This window comes from Taudactylus pleione, unplaced genomic scaffold (assembly GCF_031769625.1).
Source record: "Taudactylus pleione unplaced genomic scaffold, aTauple2 ptg001032l, whole genome shotgun sequence".
Classification (NCBI taxonomy): Eukaryota; Metazoa; Chordata; class Amphibia; order Anura; family Myobatrachidae; genus Taudactylus; species Taudactylus pleione.
This window is the reverse complement of record NW_028285433.1, coordinates 7,792,743-7,820,133: the sequence shown is the minus strand read 5'-3', so window position 1 is coordinate 7,820,133 and position 27,391 is coordinate 7,792,743. Positions and strand designations below refer to the sequence as shown.

Genomic DNA, 27,391 nt, shown 5'->3' with positions numbered 1-27,391 from the left:
AATACCACAATTTCCACATCCCCATACTAATGTATGGGGAGTGTGGAAATTAACGCAGGGGAACTTAGCAAGGAGATATCTGTGATATCTCCTGTGCTAAGTGGCTACATGAATACCTAAATAACGTTATTTAAGGAAAATATCTTAAAAACGTTATTTTAATGTTGATGAATAGGCGCCACAGTGTGCTATACAGTGTAGATTGGATACACCAATAGTGCACTTACTGTGGCAGCAGTGTCGGCAGAGCGGGGTTGCTGCCGGTGTCCTCAGTACATGGAATGTCAGTGCTGCGGTACTGGCAGTGTCTTCAGTGAAGGGTACCGGTGATCTCAGCAGTGAGGAGGTGCCAGTGGTGTCTTTAGTGCAGGTTTGCTGGCTGTGTCGGCAGCGCAGGGGTGCAGCGGTGTGTTAGTGCAGGTTTGCTGGCTGTGTCGGCAGTGCAGGGGTGCCAGCGGTGTCCTCATTGCAGGTTTGCTGAGTGTGTCGGCAGTGCGGGGGTTGCTGGCGGTGTCCTCAGTACATGGAATGGCAGTGTTCTCAGTGAAGGGTACCGGCGGAGTCGGCAGAGCGGGGGTGCCAGCGGTGTCCTCATTGCAGGTTTGCTGACTGTGTCGGCAGTGCGGGGGTTGCTGGCGGTGTCCTCAGTACATGGAATGGCAGTGTTCTCAGTGAAGGGTACCGGCGGAGTCGGCAGAGCGGGGGTGCCAGCGGTGTCCTCATTGCAGGTTTGCTGGCTGTATGTGATGGTGTGTTCTCAATACAGGGTGCCGGCGGTGTCGGCAGAGCGTGGGTGCCAGCGGCCTCCTCAGTGCAGGATTGCTGACTGTGTTGGCAGTGCAGGGGTGTTTTCAATGCAGGGTGCCGGTGGTGTCAGCAGAGCGTGGGTGCCAGCGGTGTCAATGCAGGATTGCTGACTGTGTCGGCAGTGCAGGGGTGCTGGTGGTGTCCTCACTGTGGGAGTGTAGGCAGTGTGGGGGTCGCTGACGGTGTCCTCAGTACGTTGGGCAGCAGTGCAGGCGTGTCGGCAGCGGGGGATGCCAGAGTTGTCAGGAGGCGGGGGATGGCGGGCGCCATCTTTTTTTCCTCCTTTGTAGTGTTTTCAATGGGCTTAACGCTGATTGGCTGAGAGCCTCTGCCAATCAGCATTAAGCCCACTGAAAACAAAGCCTCGCGACTCGACAGAGGGGTTGCGAGGTTTTGCCTCTGGTCAGGGATCCGGGGCAGGCAGGATCGCCCCAGATCCCCGAAATTCTCATCTCTAGTTTAAACAAAGCAGAACAGAAAATAAAAAAAATAGGTTGTGACACTTACACTTTCGCACAGTGCACCTCTTCCATCTCCCCAGACACTGCTAGTTAGTGAAGGCATTTCTTTAGAGCAAGTTGTAGATGTACACCTTGAAATGTACTGGGGCACTTAAAAGCACAATTCTTTATGCAAATGATGTCTACAGGGGTCATAAGAAGGGGGTTCTACTTACCGGGGCCCAGGCCAGTTGGAAGGGTACAGTTCTGACCTGAATCAGGGGTACATTGTCCCCCTTTGCAGTGCTATTGAGGCAGGGGGGGGGGACACTTCCCCTCTGCCCAATACCACTAGTAACGCCGTGGCAGCAGCATATCAGGCAGGGAGAAAGGAAATTGCAACATTCTCCTCTCTCTCCCTGCTCGATGTGCCTCTGCGGTGCTATACAGCGCACAGCGGTAGTGGGCAGATAGGTGTTACAGGTGGATCACACCCTCCCCCTGGATCCACCCCATTTGCAGGCCGTGGCATATTTTTTAAACTTTTTTCGGGAGAAAGTGTGGTCATACCTCATGGATTTGGCCATGCCTCCCAAATACCCGGGCTTGTCTGTGCTGTGCTCTGGACGGCCCTGGATGTGTACAGTAATTTGACTGTTTTTATGGTTTTTTTTTTTATTTGTGCCCTATAATTATAATGATCCTCCCCAGCACTCCACATAGCACGCACGTCCTTCTGCACATGCCCAGGAGGATGCCAGAGGGACTTCTGGGTCATAGTCCCGGAAGTCCCTCACTTGCAATGTGAGGGACTGAGTGAGCGGTCCTTTGTGATTTTCTTCATGCATACCAGCGTAATTAATGCCTGCATTCATGGGAAGAGTGGTGGAATGCATCGCATGCAAATTGTGATGCATCATGCATCCTGTCCATAGTGGCAATGCTCAATTCCTCAGTTTCTCTACTTTAATTGGTGAGGTTACAGACACTCCAACATGACCCATTCCATTAGGTACAAAATCCTCTGTTCCTGGACTTCCCTCTTAATTTGATTGCAGCCACCTGTGTTGAAACACCCTTCTCATCAATTCAACACAGGTGACTGCAGTCATAAATTTGGTGGGAAGTCCAGGAGCAGAGCATTTGGTACCTGATGGAAGGGGTCATGTTGGAGGGTAGGAGATTATAATAAATTTATAAAAACAGGAAAATGGCACAGCAATGCATTAGCACACCGAGTATTTCTTAGAGAGCGATCACATAGTGTATGCAGACACTTGTGAACGTCATGTCCAGGAAGTATATGCAACCATCGGTACATCGGGTAACATCGGATGCTATCACAGCACTTGAGGTTGATCATACCCTGCTGCAAGCACTGCGAGCACTTCAGTGTAAAAACCAGCCAGGTAACGTGTACTATGATGCTGTCTTTTAATTGTGCACACCTCTAAAACGCTGTTGAGATGCTCAGGCACGCCTGCGTTTGCACCTCCACTCCCCCGTTTTTAATGGCCAGTCCCTGTTACCACCTACAAACGGCTTCTCCTGTCACTCACTCTGCTGGGCTGTCTATGTGCAGCGAGCGAATGCATTGTGAACTTTCGCTAATGTATGCACATGTGCACTGTGATGCATACACATGTGCACAATGCATACACACTGCATACCATCAGCAGCGGCGAGAGTATGCATCTTAGCGAGCGAATCTGAATCAGGCCCAGTGTTCCTTGATAGACTAGTTAATCACTCATCCATTTTTCATTCTTTTTATCTTAAGCCTTTCCACCACTTTAAATAATGTAAAACACTAACAGAGATCTCTGTACAATAGTTACTTTATGAAGGTGTTGTGGTGTAAAATCCATAGGACCTGATTGTGAGTCACACATATCCAAATACTGTTAGCATAAGATACTAAATCTGCCTGCCAAAGCTGTCCACATTCAGGCTGATTGTATACGTGCAGTGAGGTCAATGGCTGGGGAGGCACACATGGAGATGGGTCTGATTGCTAGAAGCCTGTCTCACCCCCTACTCACTGTACCCGCCCTACTCTCACCCCATACTCACTGTAACTCTCCCTTCACTACACTATGCTTCAGTATCCATTGATTTTCCTACCTGCATCACTGTGTCTTATCTTGCTTCTGCTGACTGAGGCCCTGATTCAGAGCCGGACGCTCTGACAGAGCGCTTGCTCTGAATCAGGGCCGTCCCTGCTCCTTTTTGGAGCGGCCTCCTGGCCGCTCGCATAGCTGTGGGTGACCACCCACAGCTATAGCGAGCGGCCAAAATGATGGTCGCAATGGTCAAGACCATCGTGACCATCGGGCTTGAGACGAGACTCTGCGGTAGGGTCTCGCTGCCACAAGCCCAGGAGTGCTTTTGGCTCTGTCAGAGCTGGTGAGTGTTAGCTATAAAAATGATTACAATAAACAAAAAGGATGAATATAAGTAGGGGTGTGCAGCGGCCACTTTTCTAGTTTTGTGTTTTGGTTTTGGATCTGGATCTTTCTTCGTGTTTTGGATCTGGATTGGTTTTGCCAAAACCACCCTTCCGTGTTTAGGGTTCTGGGTTTTGTGTTTTGGATCTGTATTTTTTTGAAAAAAAAAGTATAAAAACAGCTAAAATCACAGAATTTGTGTGTTTTTCTGCTCCTATGCTATTATTAACCTCAATAACCTTAATTTCCACTCATTTCCAGTCTATTCTGAACACCTCACACCTCACAATAGTGTTTTTATGTCCAAAAGGTTGCACCGAGGTAGCTGGATGACTATGCTAAGAGATACGAGTGGGCGGCACAAACACGTGGTCCATCTAGGAGTGACACTGCAGTGGCAGACAGGATGGCAGTTTGAAAAACTAGGCCCCAAACTATACATAATGCAAAGAAAAAAAGAGGTGCAAGATGGAATTGTCCTTGGGCCCTCCCACCCACCCTTATGTTGTATAAACAGGACATGCACACTTTAACAAACCAAACATTTCAGCGCCAGGGTCTGCCACACGACTGTGGCTGAAATGGTTGGTTCGTTTGGGCCCCCACAAAACAAGCTGGCAATTAATCTGTCCCTGCACAAACTGGCTCTACGGAGGCAAGATGTCGTCCTCATCCTCCTCATCCACTGATTCCTCACCCTCTTCAGTGTTGTGTACATCCTCATCCTCACAGAGTATTAATTCATCCCCGCTGGAATTCACAACCACAGGTCCCTCTGTACGTTCTAGAGGCTGGTCTCCCTGGAAGAGTTGATAATTCATTTTATGAACATCATCTTCTCCACATTTAGTGGAAGCAAACTCCTACGCCTTTCGCTGACAAGGTTCCCGGCTGCACTAAACACTCTTTCGGAGTGCACACTGGAGGGGGGGCAACTCAGGTAAAATAGAGCCAGTTTGTACAGGGACCTCCAAATTGCTTCTTTTTCCTGCCAGTACAGGTATGGACTGTCTGACATGCCTACTTGGATGCTGTCACCGATGTAATCCTTTAACAGACAGACGCACGCTTGTCGCTGCTGCTTTGAGGATGCAAGTGCGGCTACAGCCCACACAATTCACAAAGACAGAAAAAAAAGAAGAATATTTTTATTGTTTGTGTAGCACACTTTGAGGGTGTCACCACCCTTTAACAGACAGACGCACGCTTGTCGCTGCTGCTTTGAGGACAGTATCATATGCAGTGACAGTAGACTTGTCAGAAATTGTTGGCACGTCCTTCAGTCCGGACCAGATGTCCAAACCAGCCCTTGACTTATGACACAGGCGCACGCTTGGCGCTGCTACTATGTTGATGCACGTGCGGCTACATCGCACACAAGTCACAAACACATTAAAAAAATAGTTTTTTATTTTTTGGAGCACTTTGAGGGTTACACCACCCTTTAACAGACAGACGCACGCTTGTCGCTGCTGCTTTGAGGATGCAAGTGCGGCTACAGCCCACACAATTCACAAAGACAGAAAAAAAAAGAAGAATATTTTTATTGTTTGTGGAGCGCACTTTGAGGGTTACACCACCCTTTAACAGACAGACGCACGCTTGTCGCTGCTGCTTTGAGGATGCAAGTGCAGCTACAGCCCTCACAATTCACAAAGACAGAACAAAGAAGAATATTTTTATTGTTTGTGTAGCACACTTTGAGGGTGTCACCACCCTTTAACAGACAGACTCACGCTTGTCGCTGCTGCTTTGAGGATGCAAGTGCGGCTACAGCCCACACAATTCACAAAGACAGAAAAAAAAGAACAATATTTTTATTGTTTGTGTAGCACACTTTGAGGGTGTCACCACCCTTTAACAGACAGACGCACTCTTGTCGCTGCTGCTTTAAGGATGCAGGTGCAGCTACAGCCCACACATTTCACAAAGACAGAAAAAAAAGAAGAATATTTTTATTGTTTGTGGAGCGCACTTTGAGGGTTACACCACCCTTTAACAGACAGACGCACGCTTGTCGCTGCTGCTTTGAGGATGCAAGTGCGGCTACAGCTCACACAATTCACAAAGACAGAAAAAAGAAGAATATTTTTATTGTTTGTGTAGCACACTTTGAGGGTGTCACCACCCTTTAACAGACAGACGCACGCTTGTCGCTGCTCCTTTGAGGATGCAAGTGCGGCTACAGCCCACACAATTCACAAAGACAGAAAAAAAAGAACAATATTTTTATTGTTTGTGTAGCACACTTTGAGGGTGTCACCACCCTTTAACAGACAGACGCACGCTTGTCGCTGCTGCTTTAAGGATGCAGGTGCGGCTACAGCCCACACATTTCACAAAGAGAAAAAAAAAAAGAACAATATTTTTATTGTTTGTGTAGCACACTTTGAGGGTGTCACCACCCTTTAACAGACAGACGCTCGCTTGTCGCTGCTGCTTTGAGGATGCAAGTGCGGCTACAGCCCACACAATTCACAAAGACAGAAAAAAGAAGAAGAATATTTTTATTGTTTGTGGAGCACACTTTGAGGGTTACACCATCCTTTAACAGACAGACGCACGCTTGTCGCTGCTGCTTTGAGGATGCAGGTGGAATCTAGATGGGATATGGAACCGGGGACACACTACCTCCATCAATTGTCTAAATCCCACTGCACTAATGGCGGATACCGGACGCACGTCTAACACCAACATAGCAGTCAAGGCCTCAGTTATTCGTTTTGCTTCAGGATGACTGCTGTCGTACTTCATCCTCATCGCTAGGGACTGTTGGAGGGTCAATTGTTTAATAAAAGTAGTGATGTTCCTACTTCCTCTCTGGGATGATGAACAACTCCCAGCAGCAGCAACAGCACTAGGAGGAAGTGGTTCTTGATCTTTCCCTATTTTATTTTTATCGGAGAAAGTTTGGTCCTCCATTTATGTTATATTGATATATATACGTGCGGCTAAGGCGCACACAAACACAGAAAATATTTTTTTATTTTTGCTGGAGAGTAGTGCACTTTGTGGGTTACACCACCCTTTAAGAAATGAGCCAGCCGGCTCTTTACTTATGGGACACAGGCGCACCCTTGGCGCTGCTCCTTTGTTGATGCACGTGCGGCTACTGCGCATACAATTCACAAACACAGAAAAAATATTTTGTTTTGGTTTGGACTGGAGTGTACTTTGGGGGTTACAGCACCCTTTAACGGTCAAGCCAGCTGGCCCTTTACTTATGACACAGGCGCACGCTTGGCACTACTTTGTTGATGCACGTGCGGCTACCGCGCACACAATTCACAAACACAGAAAATATTTTTTGTTTTGGTTTGGACTGGAGTGTACTTTGGGGGTTACAGCACCCTTTAACGGTCAAGCCAGCTGGCCCTTTACTTATGACACAGGCGCACGCTTGGCACTACTTTGTTGATGCACGTGCGGCTACTGCGCACACAATTCACAAACACAGAAAATATATATTTTTTGGTTTGGAGTGTACTTTGGGGGTTACAGCACCCTTTAACGGTCAAGCCAGCCGGCCCTTTACTTATGACACAGGCGCACGCTTGGCACTACTTTGTTGATGCACGTGCGGCTACTGCGCACACAATTCACAAACACAGAAAAAATATTTTGTTATTTGGTTTGGAGTGTACTTTGGGGGTTACAGCACCCTTTAACGGTCAAGCCAGCTGGCCCTTTACTTATGACACAGGCGCACGCTTGGCACTACTTTGTTGATGCACGTGCGGCTACTGCGCACACAATTCACAAACACAGAAAATATTTTTTTTTTTGGTTTGGACTGGAGTGTACTTTGGGGGTTACAGCACCCTTTAACGGTCAAGCCAGCCGGCCCTTTACTTATGACACAGGCGCACGCTTGGCACTACTTTGTTGATGCACGTGCGGCTACTGCGCACACAATTCACAAACACAGAAAAAATATTTTGTTATTTGGTTTGGAGTGTACTTTGGGGGTTACAGCACCCTTTAACGGTCAAGCCAGCCGGCCCTTTACTTATGACACAGGCGCACGCTTGGCACTACTTTGTTGATGCACGTGCGGCTACTGCGCACACAATTCACAAACACACAAAAAATATTATTTTTTTAGCACTTGGGGGGAGCACCCCTGATGGACAGAGCACCCCCTGGACAACACTACAGCACCCCTTTAGGACTGGGACACTGCACAGGACTTTGGAGTGGACACAGCCCCTATGGAGAACTGACTGCACAACACAGTCCAGCCAGCCCCTATGGACTTTGAAGTAGTGGACACAGCCCCTATTAACAACAGCAGCACAGCACAACACAGCCAGCCCCTATGGACTTTGAAGTAGTGGACAACAGCAGCACAGCGCAGCACAGCACAGCACAACACTACTCTGCACTACACTACACTACACAGCCCAGCCAGTCCTAACTCCCACCCTCCCTCTTCACTGTCCACAGCCGAGTGAGAAAATGGCGCAGACGCGGGTACCTTATATAGGATCCAAAACCCGCGAGACCCGGAAGGCGGGATGATGACGTTTTGCCTCGATTTCAAAACCGAGTCAGGCGGGAAAAGTCGAGCCCGACTCGGATCTGACTCGGATCGGGGGGGCTCGGGGGGGTTCGGATTTCAGAAATCCGGACCCGCTCACCCCTAAATATAAGTTATAAATATCTTCTATCTATTATTCTAATCAATTTTATATCAAATCTCAGGAGTATGACAGGGGAGGCTCTGCCTCCCCTGCCTACCTTGACTGCATGTCCCTGCCATAATCACAATGCAGATATATACGTATGAAACTGTGGAGCTCATTCAGAGCATTCACTCTCTAGATGCGATCGCTTTCTCCGAGCGTATTTGGGTAAGTGACATCAAGGCAGCCACTCCCAGGGCAAGTCATAAGCACTCCCACTTTGTTTTGGCGAGCGATCACTTGCAGACATCATCTCCAGGAAGTGTATGAAACCATTGGTACATCGAGTAGCATCAAATGCGATCGCAGCGCTTGAGGTTGACTATAGCCTGCCGCAAGCACTGCGATCACTTCAATGTGAAATTCCACCAAGTGACGTGACCTATGACTCTGCCTATTAATTATGTACGCCTCTGAAACGGCGTTGCAACACTCAGGCACGCCTACGTTCACACCTCCACTCCCCCGTCAGTAGTGCCCTGCCCCTGTTACCACCCACAAATGGCCTCTCCTGTCACTCATTCAGATGGGCTGTCTATGCTGGACGAGCGAACCCTTCCAGACCACTCGCAATGGTTCATGCACACGGTTTGGGATGCATACGCATGCGCAGATTGGAAATATCGGCCGCGGACGAGTGAGCAGCCGCTTGCGAGTGTGTCTGAATCAGGTCCTGTGTCTTTATTTATACAATGTTACAACATGATTTCATAGGGTACTATTTATTACAGCTCAGCTGCCCCAGTGATCCTCTCTTATTAAATTGTGACAATAGAAATAATTTTGTGTCACAGCTTCTTGCAGCAATACAAAATCTTCTATTACCTGATACTCATAAATAGGCCCCCAAATCTTACACAGCAAACATGTAATTGATTAACATAGATGACACAATATACTATACTTGTGTACAGGGGTGTAGCATGTTGGCATGTGCATGTGTGTGCTACCACGCCCCCTGCCCCCAAGTGTACCAAGTAGAGGGCGTGTCCAGCAAGTACCCCCTCACAAGCTCTCCCCTCCTCTCACATATCCCGAAACACACAGCTCTTCCCCCTCACTCAGCTCTCCTCCCCTCAAAAACACACAATGCTCCCCCCTGACTCAGACTCCCCCCCTCACAGCTCTCCCCCTCACTCAGCTCACCTCCCCTTACACAGCTCTCACCCCTCACTCAGCTCTCCTGCCTCACACAGCTTTCCCTACTCAGTCATCCACCCCCTCACAAACACAGCTTTCCCCACTCACTCAGATCCATCTACACAGCTCTCTCCCCCCTCACTCAGACCCCCCCATCACACACACAGAGAACTCCCCTTCACAAAGATCTACCCTCCTCACACACTCATACACACACACACAACTCTTCGCCTTAACATAGATCCCATCCCCTCCCTTCACACACACAGATATCCCACCTTACTGAGATCTACCCCCTCACAGTTGCAGGGTGCCGGATATCAGCCATCCGACGGGGGGTGGATCACCTGCTGCTGAGGTGAGCCTGAAGCACATAAAAAGATCAGAACCTCCATACTGGGGGTGTGGTGTGGGCCGTAGCCACAAGCGACACTCTGCCCACACCATGCCGCCTGTCGGATGGCTGATCTCTGGCGCCCTGGATGGAGCAGGCACCTAGAGCAGGAGCTTCACTGGAACCATCCTTGCTACGCCCCTGCTTGTGTAGCTACATTGACTTTTATTACTGACTATACAGTATGTATATGAATGTGTCCAAGAGTTGCCGGCCACTGTATTACAACATGCACTCACTATGTACCTGCTCAAATACAATATCACTGCTGCCAGAATACAACTCCTATTATCTTGAACAAGACTATGAAATTGCTGCTATACAACTCCAATCATTATCCTCACCATTGTATAACTTTTATGCACCAACTATGCACCAGTGTCCTTCATGTATCAATCACAAATATCCCATATATCATAATTTAAACACAGCACAAGTCTCCTTTAATAACAGCAAAAGTCTGTTTTTAAAAGGGATGTAGTTATCATCCCGACCGCTGGAATCCGGTAAGTATTGGGGTTATGGGGGGGGGGGGTTAGGGGTTACACACAATGGGAAAGGTTAGGATTAGGCATTAAGGGGAGGGTTATGTTTAGACTGTGGGGAAGGAGTGTTAGGGGTAAGGGAGGAAGAGTATATTTACCTCCTTCTGTCGGGATTCTGACTCTGTTGGGATGCAGGCATCGGGATTCTGACCGCCAGGAGCACTGGCATCCCATACCCAACCCGTTAAACACAGCACAAGTCTCCATTCATAACTTTGATCTGATACTCTTGGAAACATGAAGAATTCGTTTTAACCCCTGTCTTTCCTGCATCAAATATCCTACTGTTTGGCTATAAACAGCCTGATGCAGAGTTAAATGTTTCCCTGTTGGCAGAGTGCACTTTGCATACTGGGAATGCTCAGAAAACATGTGTATTGTAAGTAGGGGTAATGCAGAGTTATACACATTTTAATGGCATCTCATTGTGGTGACAGGTATCCACTGATGATGATGATGATGGTAAGTAGGAAAATAAGCCTATGGTTAGGGTGTATACAACCCTGCAGATGGATGAATAAAGTATATGCAGTTTTTTTTTCATGCAGCAATATGGGAGCACACAAGTCTCATTCTTATCCACCTCTGTATTAGATGTAATACTTTTAGTCCTATTACTGAGAATACATTTTTCTCTCTGGTCACAGTATGTAGGCTATCTTTGCTTGTGATATGAATTTCCCATTATACCTAATAGCATGAAAATGCCTGATTTAGGATTCCTAATTGTTATGGCTAAAAACAAGACATCCAGCTGCTTCCACATTAACCAGGTCACCTTGGCTGATATGGTAAATCTTTAACTCCTTGGACCTTGTAGAATAAATTTTCCTTACACAATTTCTTATATGATATAACCATCAGCATCTATGCATATGTGCAATTCAACTTAGTTCCATAGAAACGTGTAAGTTAATCTGTCTGATACTAGGGGCAGAATAGAGAATGTAAGGCATCCTGCAGATAAAGCCAGTCTCAGCATTCTGTCTTAGGCACCTGCAGAGAATAGTAAATGCCAATTTTGTAAGCACCAGGGCTCACTGCAGATGTCTATTGTCTCAGCATTAATCCTCAGTATCAGAGAATATAGCTATTATGATCCCATGGCATTCTCTGGTAAAAGACTACTTATTAGATGATTTTCCTTGAATCAAGTAACCTTGTAAGTGACCTTATGCTAAATTGTATTTATGTACAGTTGCAATCAAGACACAGCTAAAATGCTGATTTGTGTTTCATTACAGGCAATATAAACTTAATGTACTATTAATCTTATACATAGTTATTGCTTTTACAGTGTATGTCTTCACAAACATTTTAAGTGTACAGTATGTATTCACACAAGCAGTATATTTTAAGTTTTTCTGAGATTCTACCTGGTAAAGATATCAAAAATCTATAGCAGATGTCAAATAAGGTTTCCTCTTTCTTTGGGCCTGATTCAGAGGTGGATGCAATGTCGATGTCAGATGCAGTGTAGCGATTTTTTTGCCTCTGTGCATGCATCACAGATGCACTGCGCACAACGGTGGTAACATAGAGCACAGGTTCTCAAACTCAGTCCTCAGGACCCCAAACAGTGCATGTTTTCCAGGTCTCCTCACAGAATCGCAAGTGAATTAATTATATCCACCTGTGGGTATTTTAAAATGTGTCAGTGAGTAATGACTACACTTGTGCACCTGCTGGGTGACCTGGAAAACGTGAACTGTGTGGGGTCCTGAGGACTGAGTTTGAGAACTTCCTGGCATAGAGGAGTTATTGGCAAAGTGAGTGAGAGGCAGTCAGCATTTGGGGAGGGAACGGGTGTGCTTGAAAAATGCTGGTGTGTCAGGATCATTTTCTGGATATGCCCTAGTGAGCCTTTGCAAATTCATACGCAGCTGGAGAGACCCCTGCATCTTAGGTGAGACGCTCATTCTGAGACAGCATAGGCTTGCTCAGAGAATCGATGTGTAACCGATGTGTCTGATGTTTACACTTTTGTATGTAAGCATCACATGTTATATACTGGAGGAGGGCATCTCTGTGCACAAGATGGCGGTGAGTCATTAGCATACTGTTGCAAGCCCGCTGCGTACAGGATTGGAGCAGCAAGAGGCACCTTATCTCCCCCCTCTCACTCCTTATCTCTCTCTCCTACCTCATTCTCATTATATCTGCCTCTCCTACAGTACCTTATCTCCCCCCTCTCACTCCTTATCTCTCTCTCCTACCTCATTCTCATTATCTCTGTCTCTCCTACAGTACCTTATCTCCCCCCTCTCACTCCTTATCTCTCCTACCTCATTCTCATTATCTCTGTCTCTCCTACAGTACCTTATCTCCCCCCTCTCACTCCTTATCTCTCTCCTACCTCATTCTCATTATCTCTGCCTCTCCTACAGTACCTTATCTCCCCCCTCTCACTCCTTATCTCTCTCTCCTACCTCATTCTCATTATATCTGCCTCTCCTACAGTACCATATCTCCCCCCTCTCACTCCTTATCTGTCTCTCCTACCTCATTCTCATTATATCTGCCTCTCCTACAGTACCTTATCTCCCCCCTCTCACTCCTTATCTCTCTCTCCTACCTCATTCTCATTATCTCTGTCTCTCCTACAGTACCTTATCTCTCCCCTCTCACTCCTTATCTCTCTCTCCTACCTCATTCTCATTATATCTGCCTCTCCTACAGAACCTTATCTCCCCCCTCTCACTCCTTATCTCTCTCTCCTACCTCATTCTCATTATCTCTGTCTCTCCTACAGTACCTTATCTCCCCCCTCTCACTCCTTATCTCTCTTTCCTACCTCATTCTCATTATCTCTGCCTCTCCTACAGTACCTTATCTCCCACCTCTCACTCCTTATCTCTCTCTCCTACCTCATTCTCATTATCTCTGTCTCTCCTACAGTACCTTATCTCCCCCCTCTCACTCTTTATCTCTCTCCTACCTCATTCTCATTATCTCTGCCTCTCCTACAGTACCTTATCTCCCCCCTCTCACTCATTATCTCTCTCCTACCTCATTCTCATTATATCTGCCTCTCCTACAGTACCTTATCTCCCCCCTCTCACTCCTTATCTCTCTCCTACCTCATTCTCATTATCTCTGTCTCTCCTACAGTACCTTATCTCCCCCTCTCACTCATTATCTCTCTCCTACCTCATTCTCATTATCTCTGCCTCTCCTACAGTACCTTATCTCCCCCCTCTCACTCATTATCTCTCTCCTACCTCATTCTCATTATCTCTGCCTCTCCTACAGTACCTTATCTCCCCCCTCTCACTCATTATCTCTCTCCTACCTCATTCTCATTATATCTGCCTCTCCTACAGTACCTTATCTCCCCCCTGTCACTCCTTATCTCTCTCTCCTACCTCATTCTCATTATCTCTGTCTCTCCTACAGTACCTTATCTCCCCCCTCTCACTCCTTATCTCTCTCCTACCTCATTCTCATTATATCTGCTTCTCCTACAGTACCTTATCTCCCCCCTCTCACTCCTTATCTCTCTCTCCTACCTCATTCTCATTATCTCTGTCTCTCCTCCAGTACCTTATCTCCCCCCTCTCACTCCTTATCTCTCTCCTACCTCATTCTCATTATCTCTGCCTCTCCTACAGTACCTCTCTCCCCACTCACTCCTTATCTCTCTCTCCTACCTCATTCTCATTATCTCTGTCTCTCCTACAGTACCTTATCTCTCCCCTCTCACTCCTTATCTCTCTCCTACCACATTCTCATTATCTCTGTCTCTCCTACAGTACCTTATCTCCCCCCTCTCACTCATTATCTCTCTCCTACCTGATTCTCATTATCTCTGCCTCTCCTACAGTACCTTATCTCCCCCCTCTCACTCCTTATCTCTCTCTCCTACCTCATTCTCATTATCTCTGCCTCTCCTACAGTACCTTATCTCCCACCTCTCACTCCTTATCTCTCTCTCCTACCTCATTCTCATTATCTCTGTCTCTCCTACAGTACCTTATCTCCCCCCTCTCACTCCTTATCTCTCTCTCCTACCTCATTCTCATTATATCTGCCTCTCCTACAGTACCTTATCTCCCCCCTCTCACTCCTTATCTCTCTCTCCTACCTCATTCTCATTATCTCTGTCTCTCCTACAGTACCTTATCTCCCCCCTCTCACTCTTTATCTCTCTCCTACCTCATTCTCATTATCTCTGTCTCTCCTACAGTACCTTATCTCCCCCCTCTCACTCATTATCTCTCTCCTACCTCATTCTCATTATATCTGCCTCTCCTACAGTACCTTATCTCCACCCTCTCACTCCTTATCTCTCTCCTACCTCATTCTCATTATCTCTGTCTCTCCTACAGTACCTTATCTCCCCCTCTCACTCATTATCTCTCTCCTACCTCATTCTCATTATCTCTGCCTCTCCTACAGTACCTTATCTCCCCCCTCTCACTCATTATCTCTCTCCTACCTCATTCTCATTATCTCTGCCTCTCCTACAGTACCTTATCTCCCCCCTCTCACTCATTATCTCTCTCCTACCTCATTCTCATTATCTCTGCCTCTCCTACAGTACCTTATCTCCCCCCTCTCACTCATTATCTCTCTCCTACCTCATTCTCATTATATCTGCCTCTCCTACAGTACCTTATCTCCCCCCTGTCACTCCTTATCTCTCTCTCCTACCTCATTCTCATTATCTCTGTCTCTCCTACAGTACCTTATCTCCCCCCTCTCACTCCTTATCTCTCTCCTACCTCATTCTCATTATATCTGCTTCTCCTACAGTACCTTATCTCCCCCCTCACACTCCTTATCTCTCTCTCCTACCTCATTCTCATTATCTCTGTCTCTCCTACAGTACCTTATCTCCCCCCTCTCACTCCTTATCTCTCTCCTACCTCATTCTCATTATCTCTGCCTCTCCTACAGTACCTCTCTCCCCACTCACTCCTTATCTCTCTCTCCTACCTCATTCTCATTGTCTCTGTCTCTCCTACAGTACCTTATCTCTCCCCTCTCACTCCTTATCTCTCTCCTACCACATTCTCATTATCTCTGTCTCTCCTACAGTACCTTATCTCCCCCCTCTCACTCATTATCTCTCTCCTACCTGATTCTCATTATCTCTGCCTCTCCTACAGTACCTTATCTCCCCCCTCTCACTCATTATCTCTCTCCTACCTCATTCTCATTATATCTGCCTCTCCTACAGTACCTTATCTCCCCCCTCTCACTCCTTATCTCTCTCTCCTACCTCATTCTCATTATCTCTGCCTCTCCTACAGTACCTTATCTCCACCCTCTCACTCCTTATCTCTCTCCTACCTCATCCTCATTATCTCTGTCTCTCCTACAGTACCTTATCTCCCCTCTCTCTCTCCTACCTCATTCTCATTATCTCTGTCTCTCCTACAGTACCTTATCTCCCCCCTCTCACTCCTTATCTCTCTCTCCTACCTCATTCTCATTATCTCTGTCTCTCCTACAGTACCTTATCTCCCCCCTCTCACTCCTTATCTCTCTCATACCTCATTCTCATTATCTCTGCCTCTCCTACAGTACCTTATCTCTCCCCACTCACTCCTTATCTCTCTCCTACCTCATTCTCATTATCTCTGCCTCTCATACAGTACCTTATCTACCCCCTCTCACTCCTTATCTCTCTCTCCTAACTCATTCTCGTTATCTCTGCCTCTCCTACCGTACCTTATCTCTCCCCTCTCACTCCTTATCTCTCTCCTACCTCATTCTCATTATATCTGCCTCTCCTACAGTACCTTATCTCCCCCCTCTCACTCCTTATCTCTCCCTCCTACCTCATTCTCATTATATCTGCCTCTTCTACAGTACCTTATCTTCCCCCTCTCACTCCTTATCTCTCTCTCCTACCTCATTCTCATTATATCTGCTTCTCCTACAACACCTTATCTCTCCCCTCTCACTCCTTATCTGTCTCTCCTACCTCAATCTCATTATCTCTGCCTCTCCTACAGTACCTTAACTCCCCCCTCTCACTCCTTATCTCTCTCTCCTACCTCATTCTCATTATCTCTGCCTCTCCTACAGTACCTTATCTCTCCCCTCTCACTCCTTATCTCTCTCCTACCTCATTCTCATTATCTCTGCCTCTCCTACAGTACCTTATCTCCCCCCTCTCCTTATCTCTCCCTCCTACCTCATTCTCATTATCTCTGCCTCTCCTACAGTACCTTATCTCCCCCCTCTCACTCCTTATCTCTCTCCTACCTCATTCTCATTATCTCTGCCTCTCCCACAGTACCTTATCTCTCCCCTCTCACTCCTTATCTCTCTCTCCTACCTCATTCTCATTATCTCTGTCTCTCCTACAGTACCTTATCTCCCCCCTCTCACTCCTTATCTCTCTCTCCTACCTCATTCTCATTATATCTGCCTCTCCTACAGTACCTTATCTCCCCCCTCTCACTCCTTATCTCTCTCTCCTACCTCATTCTCATTATCTCTGTCTCTCCTACAGTACCTTATCTCCCCCCTCTCACTCTTTATCTCTCTCCTACCTCATTCTCATTATCTCTGTCTCTCCTACAGTACCTTATCTCCCCCCTCTCACTCATTATCTCTCTCCTACCTCATTCTCATTATATCTGCCTCTCCTACAGTACCTTATCTCCACCCTCTCACTCCTTATCTCTCTCCTACCTCATTCTCATTATCTCTGTCTCTCCTACAGTACCTTATCTCCCCCTCTCACTCATTATCTCTCTCCTACCTCATTCTCATTATCTCTGCCTCTCCTACAGTACCTTATCTCCCCCCTCTCACTCATTATCTCTCTCCTACCTCATTCTCATTATCTCTGCCTCTCCTACAGTACCTTATCTCCCCCCTCTCACTCATTATCTCTCTCCTACCTCATTCTCATTATCTCTGCCTCTCCTACAGTACCTTATCTCCCCCCTCTCACTCATTATCTCTCTCCTACCTCATTCTCATTATATCTGCCTCTCCTACAGTACCTTATCTCCCCCCTGTCACTCCTTATCTCTCTCTCCTACCTCATTCTCATTATCTCTGTCTCTCCTACAGTACCTTATCTCCCCCCTCTCACTCCTTATCTCTCTCCTACCTCATTCTCATTATATCTGCTTCTCCTACAGTACCTTATCTCCCCCCTCACACTCCTTATCTCTCTCTCCTACCTCATTCTCATTATCTCTGTCTCTCCTACAGTACCTTATCTCCCCCCTCTCACTCCTTATCTCTCTCCTACCTCATTCTCATTATCTCTGCCTCTCCTACAGTACCTCTCTCCCCACTCACTCCTTATCTCTCTCTCCTACCTCATTCTCATTGTCTCTGTCTCTCCTACAGTACCTTATCTCTCCCCTCTCACTCCTTATCTCTCTCCTACCACATTCTCATTATCTCTGTCTCTCCTACAGTACCTTATCTCCCCCCTCTCACTCATTATCTCTCTCCTACCTGATTCTCATTATCTCTGCCTCTCCTACAGTACCTTATCTCCCCCCTCTCACTCATTATCTCTCTCCTACCTCATTCTCATTATATCTGCCTCTCCTACAGTACCTTATCTCCCCCCTCTCACTCCTTATCTCTCTCTCCTACCTCATTCTCATTATCTCTGCCTCTCCTACAGTACCTTATCTCCACCCTCTCACTCCTTATCTCTCTCCTACCTCATCCTCATTATCTCTGTCTCTCCTACAGTACCTTATCTCCCCTCTCTCTCTCCTACCTCATTCTCATTATCTCTGTCTCTCCTACAGTACCTTATCTCCCCCCTCTCACTCCTTATCTCTCTCTCCTACCTCATTCTCATTATCTCTGTCTCTCCTACAGTACCTTATCTCCCCCCTCTCACTCCTTATCTCTCTCCTACCTCATTCTCATTATCTCTGCCTCTCCTACAGTACCTTATCTCCCCCCTCTCACTCCTTATCTCTCTCATACCTCATTCTCATTATCTCTGCCTCTCCTACAGTACCTTATCTCTCCCCACTCACTCCTTATCTCTCTCCTACCTCATTCTCATTATCTCTGCCTCTCATACAGTACCTTATCTACCCCCTCTCACTCCTTATCTCTCTCTCCTAACTCATTCTCGTTATCTCTGCCTCTCCTACCGTACCTTATCTCTCCCCTCTCACTCCTTATCTCTCTCCTACCTCATTCTCATTATATCTGCCTCTCCTACAGTACCTTATCTCCCCCCTCTCACTCCTTATCTCTCCCTCCTACCTCATTCTCATTATATCTGCCTCTTCTACAGTACCTTATCTTCCCCCTCTCACTCCTTATCTCTCTCTCCTACCTCATTCTCATTATATCTGCTTCTCCTACAACACCTTATCTCTCCCCTCTCACTCCTTATCTGTCTCTCCTACCTCAATCTCATTATCTCTGCCTCTCCTACAGTACCTTATCTCCCCCCTCTCACTCCTTATCTCTCTCCTACCTCATTCTCATTATCTCTGCCTCTCCTACAGTACCTTAACTCCCCCCTCTCACTCCTTATCTCTCTCTCCTACCTCATTCTCATTATCTCTGCCTCTCCTACAGTACCTTATCTCTCCCCTCTCACTCCTTATCTCTCTCCTACCTCATTCTCATTATCTCTGCCTCTCCTACAGTACCTTATCTCCCCCCTCTCCTTATCTCTCCCTCCTACCTCATTCTCATTATCTCTGCCTCTCCTACAGTACCTTATCTCCCCCCTCTCACTCCTTATCTCTCTCCTACCTCATTCTCATTATCTCTGCCTCTCCCACAGTACCTTATCTCTCCCCTCTCACTCCTTATCTCTCTCTCCTACCTCATTCTCATTATCTCTGCCTCTCCTACAGTACCTTATCTCCCCCCTCTCACTCCTTATCTCTCCCTCCTACCTCATTCTCATTATATCTGCCTCTCCTACAGTACTTTATCTCCCCCCTCTCACTCCTTATCTCTCTCTCCTACCTCATTCTCCTTATCTCTGCCTCTCCTACAGTACCTTATCTCCCCCCTCTCACTCCTTATCTCTCTCTCCTACCTCATTCTCATTATATCTGCCTCTCCTACAGTACCTTATCTCCCCCCTCTCACTCCTTATCTCTCCCTCCTACCTCATTCTCATTATCTCTGCCTCTTCTACAGTACCTTATCTCCCCCCTCTCACTCCTTATCTCTCTCTCCTACCTCATTCTCATTATATCTGCCTCTCCTACAGTACCTTATCTCTCCCCTCTCACTCCTAATCTCTCTCTCCTACCTCATTCTCATTATCTCTGCCTCTCTTACAGTACCTTATCTCCCCCCTCTCACTCCTTATCTCTCCCTCCTACCTCATTCTCATTATATCTGCCTCTTCTACAGTACATTATCTCCCCCCTCTCACTCCTTATCTCTCTCTCCTACCTCATTCTCATTATATCTGCCTCTCCTACAGTACCTTATCTCTCCCCTCTCACTCCTTATCTCTCTCTCCTACCTCATTCTCATTATCTCTGCCTCTCCTACAGTACCTTATCTCTCCCCTCTCACTCCTTATCTCTCTCCTACCTCATTCTCATTATCTCTGTCTTTCCTACAGTACCTTATCTCTCCCCTCTCACTCCTTATCTCTCTCCTACCTCATTCTCATTATATCTGTCTCTCCTACAGTACCTTATCTCTCCCCTCTCACTCCTTATCTCTCTCCTACCTCATTCTCATTATATCTGCCTCTCCTACAGTACCTTATCTCTCCCCTCTCACTCCTTATCTCTCTCCTACCTCATTCCCTTCCCTCCCTCTCTCATTCTCATTATGTTTGCCTCTCACTACAGTACCTCTCGCCCCTTTCACTCCTTATCTCTCTCCTACCTCATTCCCTTCCCTCCCTCTATCATTCTCATTATCTTTGCCTCTCCCTACAGTACCTCTCTCCCCTCTCACTCTTTATCTCTCTCTCCCACAGATGTGTCCTCATACATCTAGCCTCCTTGCACGGTAAACAGCCCTTCTAGTCACACCATGACATGAAGTGACTCAGTAATTCAGAGCATCTTTTTCTGCACCTTTTTACCTTCAAATTTGTCTTATTCGCACAATGCTGGGAATAGTTAGCACAAGCAGCTTCTGCTGATTAAAATGATGTGCAGCATGCCTATGTTCTGTCAGCGACTGCGTGTGCATCTGCTTGTGAAATGCTACATTACAGTGTCAGTGGTTGTAACACTGTAACGTAGCATTTCGTATGCAGAATACACCAGCTTGTGCGACCTATTTACATCGCTGTGCGAATAAGATGCATTTGAAGGTAAAAAGTCACATGAAAAGACGCTTGGCACTACCGCATCACACGGCGATCCCGCGTTATGTGTAGCGCAAATTGTAGAGCGTGGAGGATAGATGTATGCGGAAACATCTGTATCTTATTTCCTCTCACTGTGGCCCCCATTTACTAACGAGTTTTATCACCAAAACTAGTGATACATTTCACTGTGTATGATAAATGATGCTCCAGCCAATCAGCTCCCAACTGTCATTTTTCTAACAGTTGACAGTTGAGAGCTGATTGGCTGGAGCACCATTTATCATACACAGTGAAATCTATCACTCGTTTTGGTGATAAAACTCCTTAGTAAATGAGGCCCTGTATATCTATATCTTTCTATTTCCTCCCATTTCTCTCTCTCATTCGTACTCTTCCATTCACCGCAACCTTACTCATCGCATATGTACTAACATCTTGTGATAAGAGATGCCCTTTGCGAAGCAGCCGACGCCGAGTGAGGGGGTCTCTGTGGGACCCCGCCCCCTCTGAGCTCCAGGAGCTTCCTGCTGGTCTCCTGTGCAGGAAGCCCCGGGCTCTTCCTTTTCCTCCCTGCACCCGGAAGAAGATTAGGAGGAGGTGGAGGCGGACCATGGAGAGCAGGTGAGTGGGGGCCAGCGCTGGGTGATGGTGGGGCGGTGAGGCATGGCGAAGCGTCAGGCTTCTATAGGGTAACGCCATTTTTTTCTGCCGTTACCCTCTGCACCGATAAAAGTGCGGCTGGGGCTTAGTACAAAAAACTGGGTTTTTTACCGCATTTTTCCTTCAGTACATCCGGCCTTTGGGCCTGATTCACACAAAGAGCATCCGTGCTCTGAATCAGGGCCTTTATCTTTACCCCCTCTCACACCTCTCTGAATTGGGACACCATAAAAAAAATTTAAGAATGGTATACTTGTTACATGTTTTATGTATATTTTTTAGTTAAATTTGTCATAAAAGATTTATAGTTTTTTTTAGGTGTACAAGGTGCTTTGGACACAGGATAAAATGTCACAATAGCCTACAAGTCGCACATTACTGTACATTGTAGCCTTTCTCCCAAAGAATGGACCTATTAGAATTTTTTTATGCTTCAAAATAATTGTATTTTTATTATGATTAATAACAGTAACTGTATTAGTTGTCAGTAGCTCACATTACCTGAGTATATGGAGCAAGAGATAGGTAACTGAAATTTTTGTTTACAATGATAACTGCACATTACCCTTTAAAATAAACAAAAGCAGAAAAAATATATGCTTTTCATAATATTATATACCTTAAAAAAAGGAGTTTCGGATGAGCTTTGTATAATTGTATGATTAAGTACTCAGCTAGAGAGAGGAGAGCAGGATAGAGGGAAAGGGTGCATACACACCTGTACGATATCGGCCCGATTTGGCCGATTTAGCCAAATCAGAATGACAAATCAGGCATATCGTGCAGTGTGTATGCCCAATTTGCGCATACCTGCGGTCGCATGCAATATTGTGCGATTGGCTGTGCTGCACAGTCAATCATACAATATCGCACTTGAGCCTGTACAAGTTAATGAAGCACGGAACAGTGATTGTTCTGTTTTTCATTACATCTTTCAAGTGAGTACCGGCAATCATCATCAGGGTGAAGACAAATCGCCCTGAACATCGGCACGATTGCCAGTCATTTAGGTGTGTACCCAGCCTAAAGGAGATACTGTAGGGCTAGTGCTGTCGGAATCGATATGGTATGCCGGCTGCCGCATGGCCGGGAGTTCGAACCCCGGCAGCGGCAGCCCGACAAAACAGCAGAGCCCGGCAGCGGAAGTCCGACAGCGCTGGAAATCCCGATCGTGGTGAGGTAAATATGAACTAATCTAACCTAACCCCCCTAACCCTAACCCTCCTTAGGGGTGCCTAACCCTAACCTCCCCCCCTGTGCCTAACCCTAATCCCCCCTCTGAGTGCCTAACCCTAACCCCCCCTTCCCCGCTGTCTAAACCTAACCCTCCCGGGGGGGTGCCTAACCCTAAGTCCCCCCCGGGTGCCCTAAACCTAACCCTCCCCCCACGGCTGTCCGCTCGCGGCGCCTGGCATCCGCTCGATCGAGATGCCGGGTGCCTGTCTCCCGGCGTCGGGGAAATGAGCGGCATCTAGATATAGACGCCGGTCATTTATCCCACGGCGGGATAAAGCAGTCGGTAAGCCGGCTGCCGGGATTCCAGCAGCCCGCTTCCCAATTGTATACCGTGCTGTCATATACAGGAGTCTATTTATAATTATTATCCAGTGCGCAACTGTAACTATCATTATGTATCACTACAAAATGCAGCATTGAACAATGAAGTACCACTGTTACAATGCTGGGACGGCTAATTATACCGTGTGTGGATCTACAGTAAAAAGGTAGACAATGTCTAGATAGGCACCAGATGTTAAACAGTCAATAGATTGACTGGGACAAAAGGCCCACAGGCACAAAATGTTGACACACTAAAGGTCGACATGTTAGAAGGTCGACAGGTACAAATGGTCAACAGGGTCAAAAGGTCAACACAAAAAATGGTTGACACTTTTTTTGTTGTTTTCTAACCCTAATCTCTCCCTCCTGGTGCCTAACCCTAACTGTCGGGGTAGGTGCTTGACCCTAAATGTCCCTTCTAGTGCCTAACCCTTCAGTAAGAGCCTAACCCTCCCTCCTGGTGCCTAGCCCTAACTTTCAGGGTAAGTGCCTAACCCTAATCGTCAGTGTAAGTGCCTAACCCTAAACGATAAATAAAAACATGTGTCAACCATTTTTGTGTCGACCTTTTGACACGGTCGACCATTTGTACCTGTCGGCATTCTTACATGTCGAGCCTTTGTTCCTGTCGACATCTGGGGCCAAATGTAATACGGTGAGAGTTTATAAAATGTGAGAGTTTCTCACACTTTTTAAACTCGACCAATGTAATAGAGTCTGAGAACATGCAAACTCGCATATTTTTCAGACTACAAAAACTCTCACGATTTAAACTCTCATCCAGATGTTTTCCCTTTTTGAAAATACAACTCGACCAATGTAATAGTGTGAGATTTTACTGTTAAATTCTCACATTTTCTAAACCTTCACCCGATTACGTTTGGATCCTGATGTCTGTCTAGACATTGTCTATCTTTTTACTGTAGATTTTTAGACCGGATCCCAATTATTCCCTGTAACTGGCAGCCTAGGCATGCTGGTGAAAGGAGGACGTGCTATGCGCAAGCATGGCTAAGGCTGTCGCATAATGCTGTGACCCAACAAGGGATCCAGCAAAGCCTCTCCGGCAGTAAAGAATACAATGTTAGAAACAAGTAATGCCATCTTGATATACTCCCTAATGCTGCTGTCTCTATAGACATCTATGGGGATGGCAGTCTTCAGGTAATTAGGCTAAGCCCAGAGAAATTTCTCCAGCATTTACACATTAATAAATTGCATGAAATCCTATGATGACAATTGCAGTTTTCTCATGAGTTTTGGTTGACCATGGGACAAAAAATAGACCCTTGAGTTTAAACCGGACAAGATACAGTGTTGGACTAGATTTGCAGTGCTGACCAGTAAATCTAATCCATTATAGAGCCAATTGTATACTTTATGTAGCCCAAACAATTATTAATCTATAGAAAGTAAACAAATATACAGCACAGATCTATCCAGCCAGTGGTTTTAAGAATCGATGTAAATATTATGCCAAGTAATATGCGTTTTGTATAGATCCTAATTAATAATCAAAGGGGGCACTTAATATTTATGAATGTTAACTTGTCTTTTTTTTTTCAGGCACACGGTGTGAAATAGAAATAGATGAGTGTTTGTCAAAACCTTGCTTAAACAATGGTGAATGTAAGGATCTGATAGGAGACTTTCAGTGCGTGTGTCCTTTTGGGTATGCCGGCAAAGTGTGCGAACAGAACATTGATGAATGTCAGAGTGGACCTTGCCAGAATGGGGCATCCTGCATTGATGGAATTAACAGCTTCAGGTGATGACCGTTTGCTATAGTAAGGCTACTGAATCTAAGTAAGATTACCTCGGACATAGGTAAAGAACATTTGTGATGCAGCATTCACTGGTTTTTAATGAAAACATTGTAAAAATGTAATAGTTGAAATCCTTAACTCTCTCTGGATTTCCCAAGTCATTCAATCAAAAAATTAGAATATAGGCCCTCATTCAGACCCACTCGCAAGCGGGCGCACGTACGTTAGGCGTACGTACAAAATTATTTAAATTCAATGGCTCGCTCGTATTTTCGTTCGCATCTAAAATTCCTCCCTAAACTCAGGCGACCCCTCCTCTAACTAACGAGCGTGCGAAATAGCGAGCGTACATCCCCGAAATGGCTTGAAGGGAACGCACGCACAAGTGAAACCGGAAGTGGCCTTGTCAGATGTCGATTACCTGCTCCTTTATTCTGCCTACCTCCCTCAATCGTATCATGCCAATCAATGTATCAATTAGCTCTTTTTTTTTTTTTTTCAACACAATGCAAGAAACTTTACTCTTGTCCGTGTTTGTGTTTACCCGCAGAATACGTACGGATGGAACATTCGCTTTTATTGTTCAAAAAACATGTGAACCACAATTAAACAATTGTTCTATTGCTGTGGATCCCCGCATATTTTCCGGGGTTCATTTCTTTTTTTAAATTTGCAAACGCATGTCACTGCATCAAGCCTATCATAACTCTCCAGAGATTTCTGGCCCTGTTGAACACATGACTCATACACTAACCAATAAAATTGCTCCTGTTAATTTCCAAAATACATTAGCCAATCAGAAATTTGTCCCACACTTTATCAAAATTGTTTTGTATGAAAAACTCCATTGCCATCATGAGAGCCTCCGCATTCACCAGGCGCGAGCTGCTGGTGCTTACGGAGGTGATGGATAGGCGGATCACCAGCCAGCCTCCACCCATCACCAACCGGCAGAAGCGCTCCGCGTATGCGGAGGCACGGTCCCGCCTGCGGTCGATGGGTTCACGCCGCAACATCGGGCAGCTTGAGCGCAGGTGGTCAGACCTGCAACGGCGAACGCCCCGCTTGCTGGCATGCTTTCGCATGCAGATCCTGGAAAGTAAGTGTTATGTATTGTGGTTTTCATGTTTTGTCCTCATATCTGCGTGTGCATGTTTTCCTGTCTGTCCTTTTAATTATTTGTCCACATATCTGCGTGTGCATGTTTTCCCTCTATTTCTGTCTTTTTCATTCTACTCCTTTTTGCATGTTTTTTGTTGCTGGTTTTTTTTTTTTTAATTTGGGCCCCGGATTTGCCCAGAAACTAACCTCAATTTGTATTACATATTTTAGGAGGACAGCCAAGACTACGCCGTCACCGTCCGGCCAGACGGCGTTCCCGGCCACTATCCCCAACCCCCAGCCAACACTCCACCCCAAATATTTCCCCTATACCCCACTCCTCCCCAGCCTTCCCAGACCCTCTCCCGGAACTGTCGGGCCTCCTTCCCCTCCGTCCCACTTCCCCCTCTCCTCCACCCACCCCTCTTCCAATTACCCCCTCCCCGGAGTCCATCATTACCCCTCCCCGTTCTTTGGGGAATGAAGGCTCCTCCGAGGAGGAACATGGATGGACTTCCGGAGCTCCCGTTTTGGCTCCCGGTATGTTTTTCTTTCACATTTTTTTTAACCACAAACTGTTTGTATGTAATCATGTGTCGTGCCTTTATTCGTGCTTGTTTGGTTTACTTTTGTTGATTTAGCAGTTTGCCTTTACCTCTTCCTGCTGATTTCAACATACACATATCACACCTGTGTGAATTTGTACATAGGCCTTGTATTTTTGCCAGCACCCCCTTTTTGTTTTGGATTTTTTATTTTCGGTTTAGGAGTGATTTCGTTGTGTTTTTGTTTTTTAATGTGGATTCCCTATTGTTTTATTAATCCACACACTTTTCTCACCCACAGAGGAACAGAGGCGTCGTCAAGAGGTGGAGGCTTGTGTTGGCCAGATGCGGCAACATGTAATTGGCCTTCTTGTGGCCCTTGACCGGCTGTCTGGCATCCTTCGCCAGTAGTTTTTTTTTTTTGGATTCGTTTTGTAAATAAATTTTGTAGTTCTAAATATTTCCCCTATACCCCGCTCCTCCCCAGCCTTCCCAGACCCTCTCCCGGAACTGTCGGGCCTCCTTCCACTCCGTCCCACTTCCCCCTCTCCTCCACCCACCCCTCTTCCAATTACCCCCTCCCCGGAGTCCATCATTACCCCTCCCCGTTCTTTGGGGAATGAAGGCTCCTCCGAGGAGGAACATGGATGGACTTCCGGAGCTCCCGTTTTGGCTCCCGGTATGTTTTTCTTTCACATTTTTTTTAACCACAAACTGTTTGTATGTAATCATGTGTCGTGCCTTTATTCGTGCTTGTTTGGTTTACTTTTGTTGATTTAGCAGTTTGCCTTTACCTCTTCCTGCTGATTTCAACATACACATATCACACCTGTGTGAATTTGTACATAGGCCTTGTATTTTTGCCAGCACCCCCTTTTTGTTTTGGATTTTTTATTTTCGGTTTAGGAGTGATTTCGTTGTGTTTTTGTTTTTTTAATGTGGATTCCCTATTGTTTTATTAATCCACACACTTTTCTCACCCACAGAGGAACAGAGGCGTCGTCAAGAGGTGGAGGCTTGTGTTGGCCAGATGCGGCAACATGTAATTGGCCTTC

The 27,391-nt window shown here is 46.3% G+C and overlaps 1 protein-coding gene across 1 annotated transcript in view; it reads left to right on the top strand.

The window, feature by feature from the left end:
• The window catches only part of SVEP1 (sushi, von Willebrand factor type A, EGF and pentraxin domain containing 1), a 470,252-nt gene that overhangs the window by 283,129 nt on the left and 159,732 nt on the right, over positions 1-27,391 (top strand). Inside the window, exon 24 of the mRNA XM_088461305.1 lies at positions 24,491-24,692. Coding sequence (XP_088317431.1) covers positions 24,491-24,692 — 202 coding nt within the window. The remainder of the gene's footprint in view (positions 1-24,490; positions 24,693-27,391) is intronic.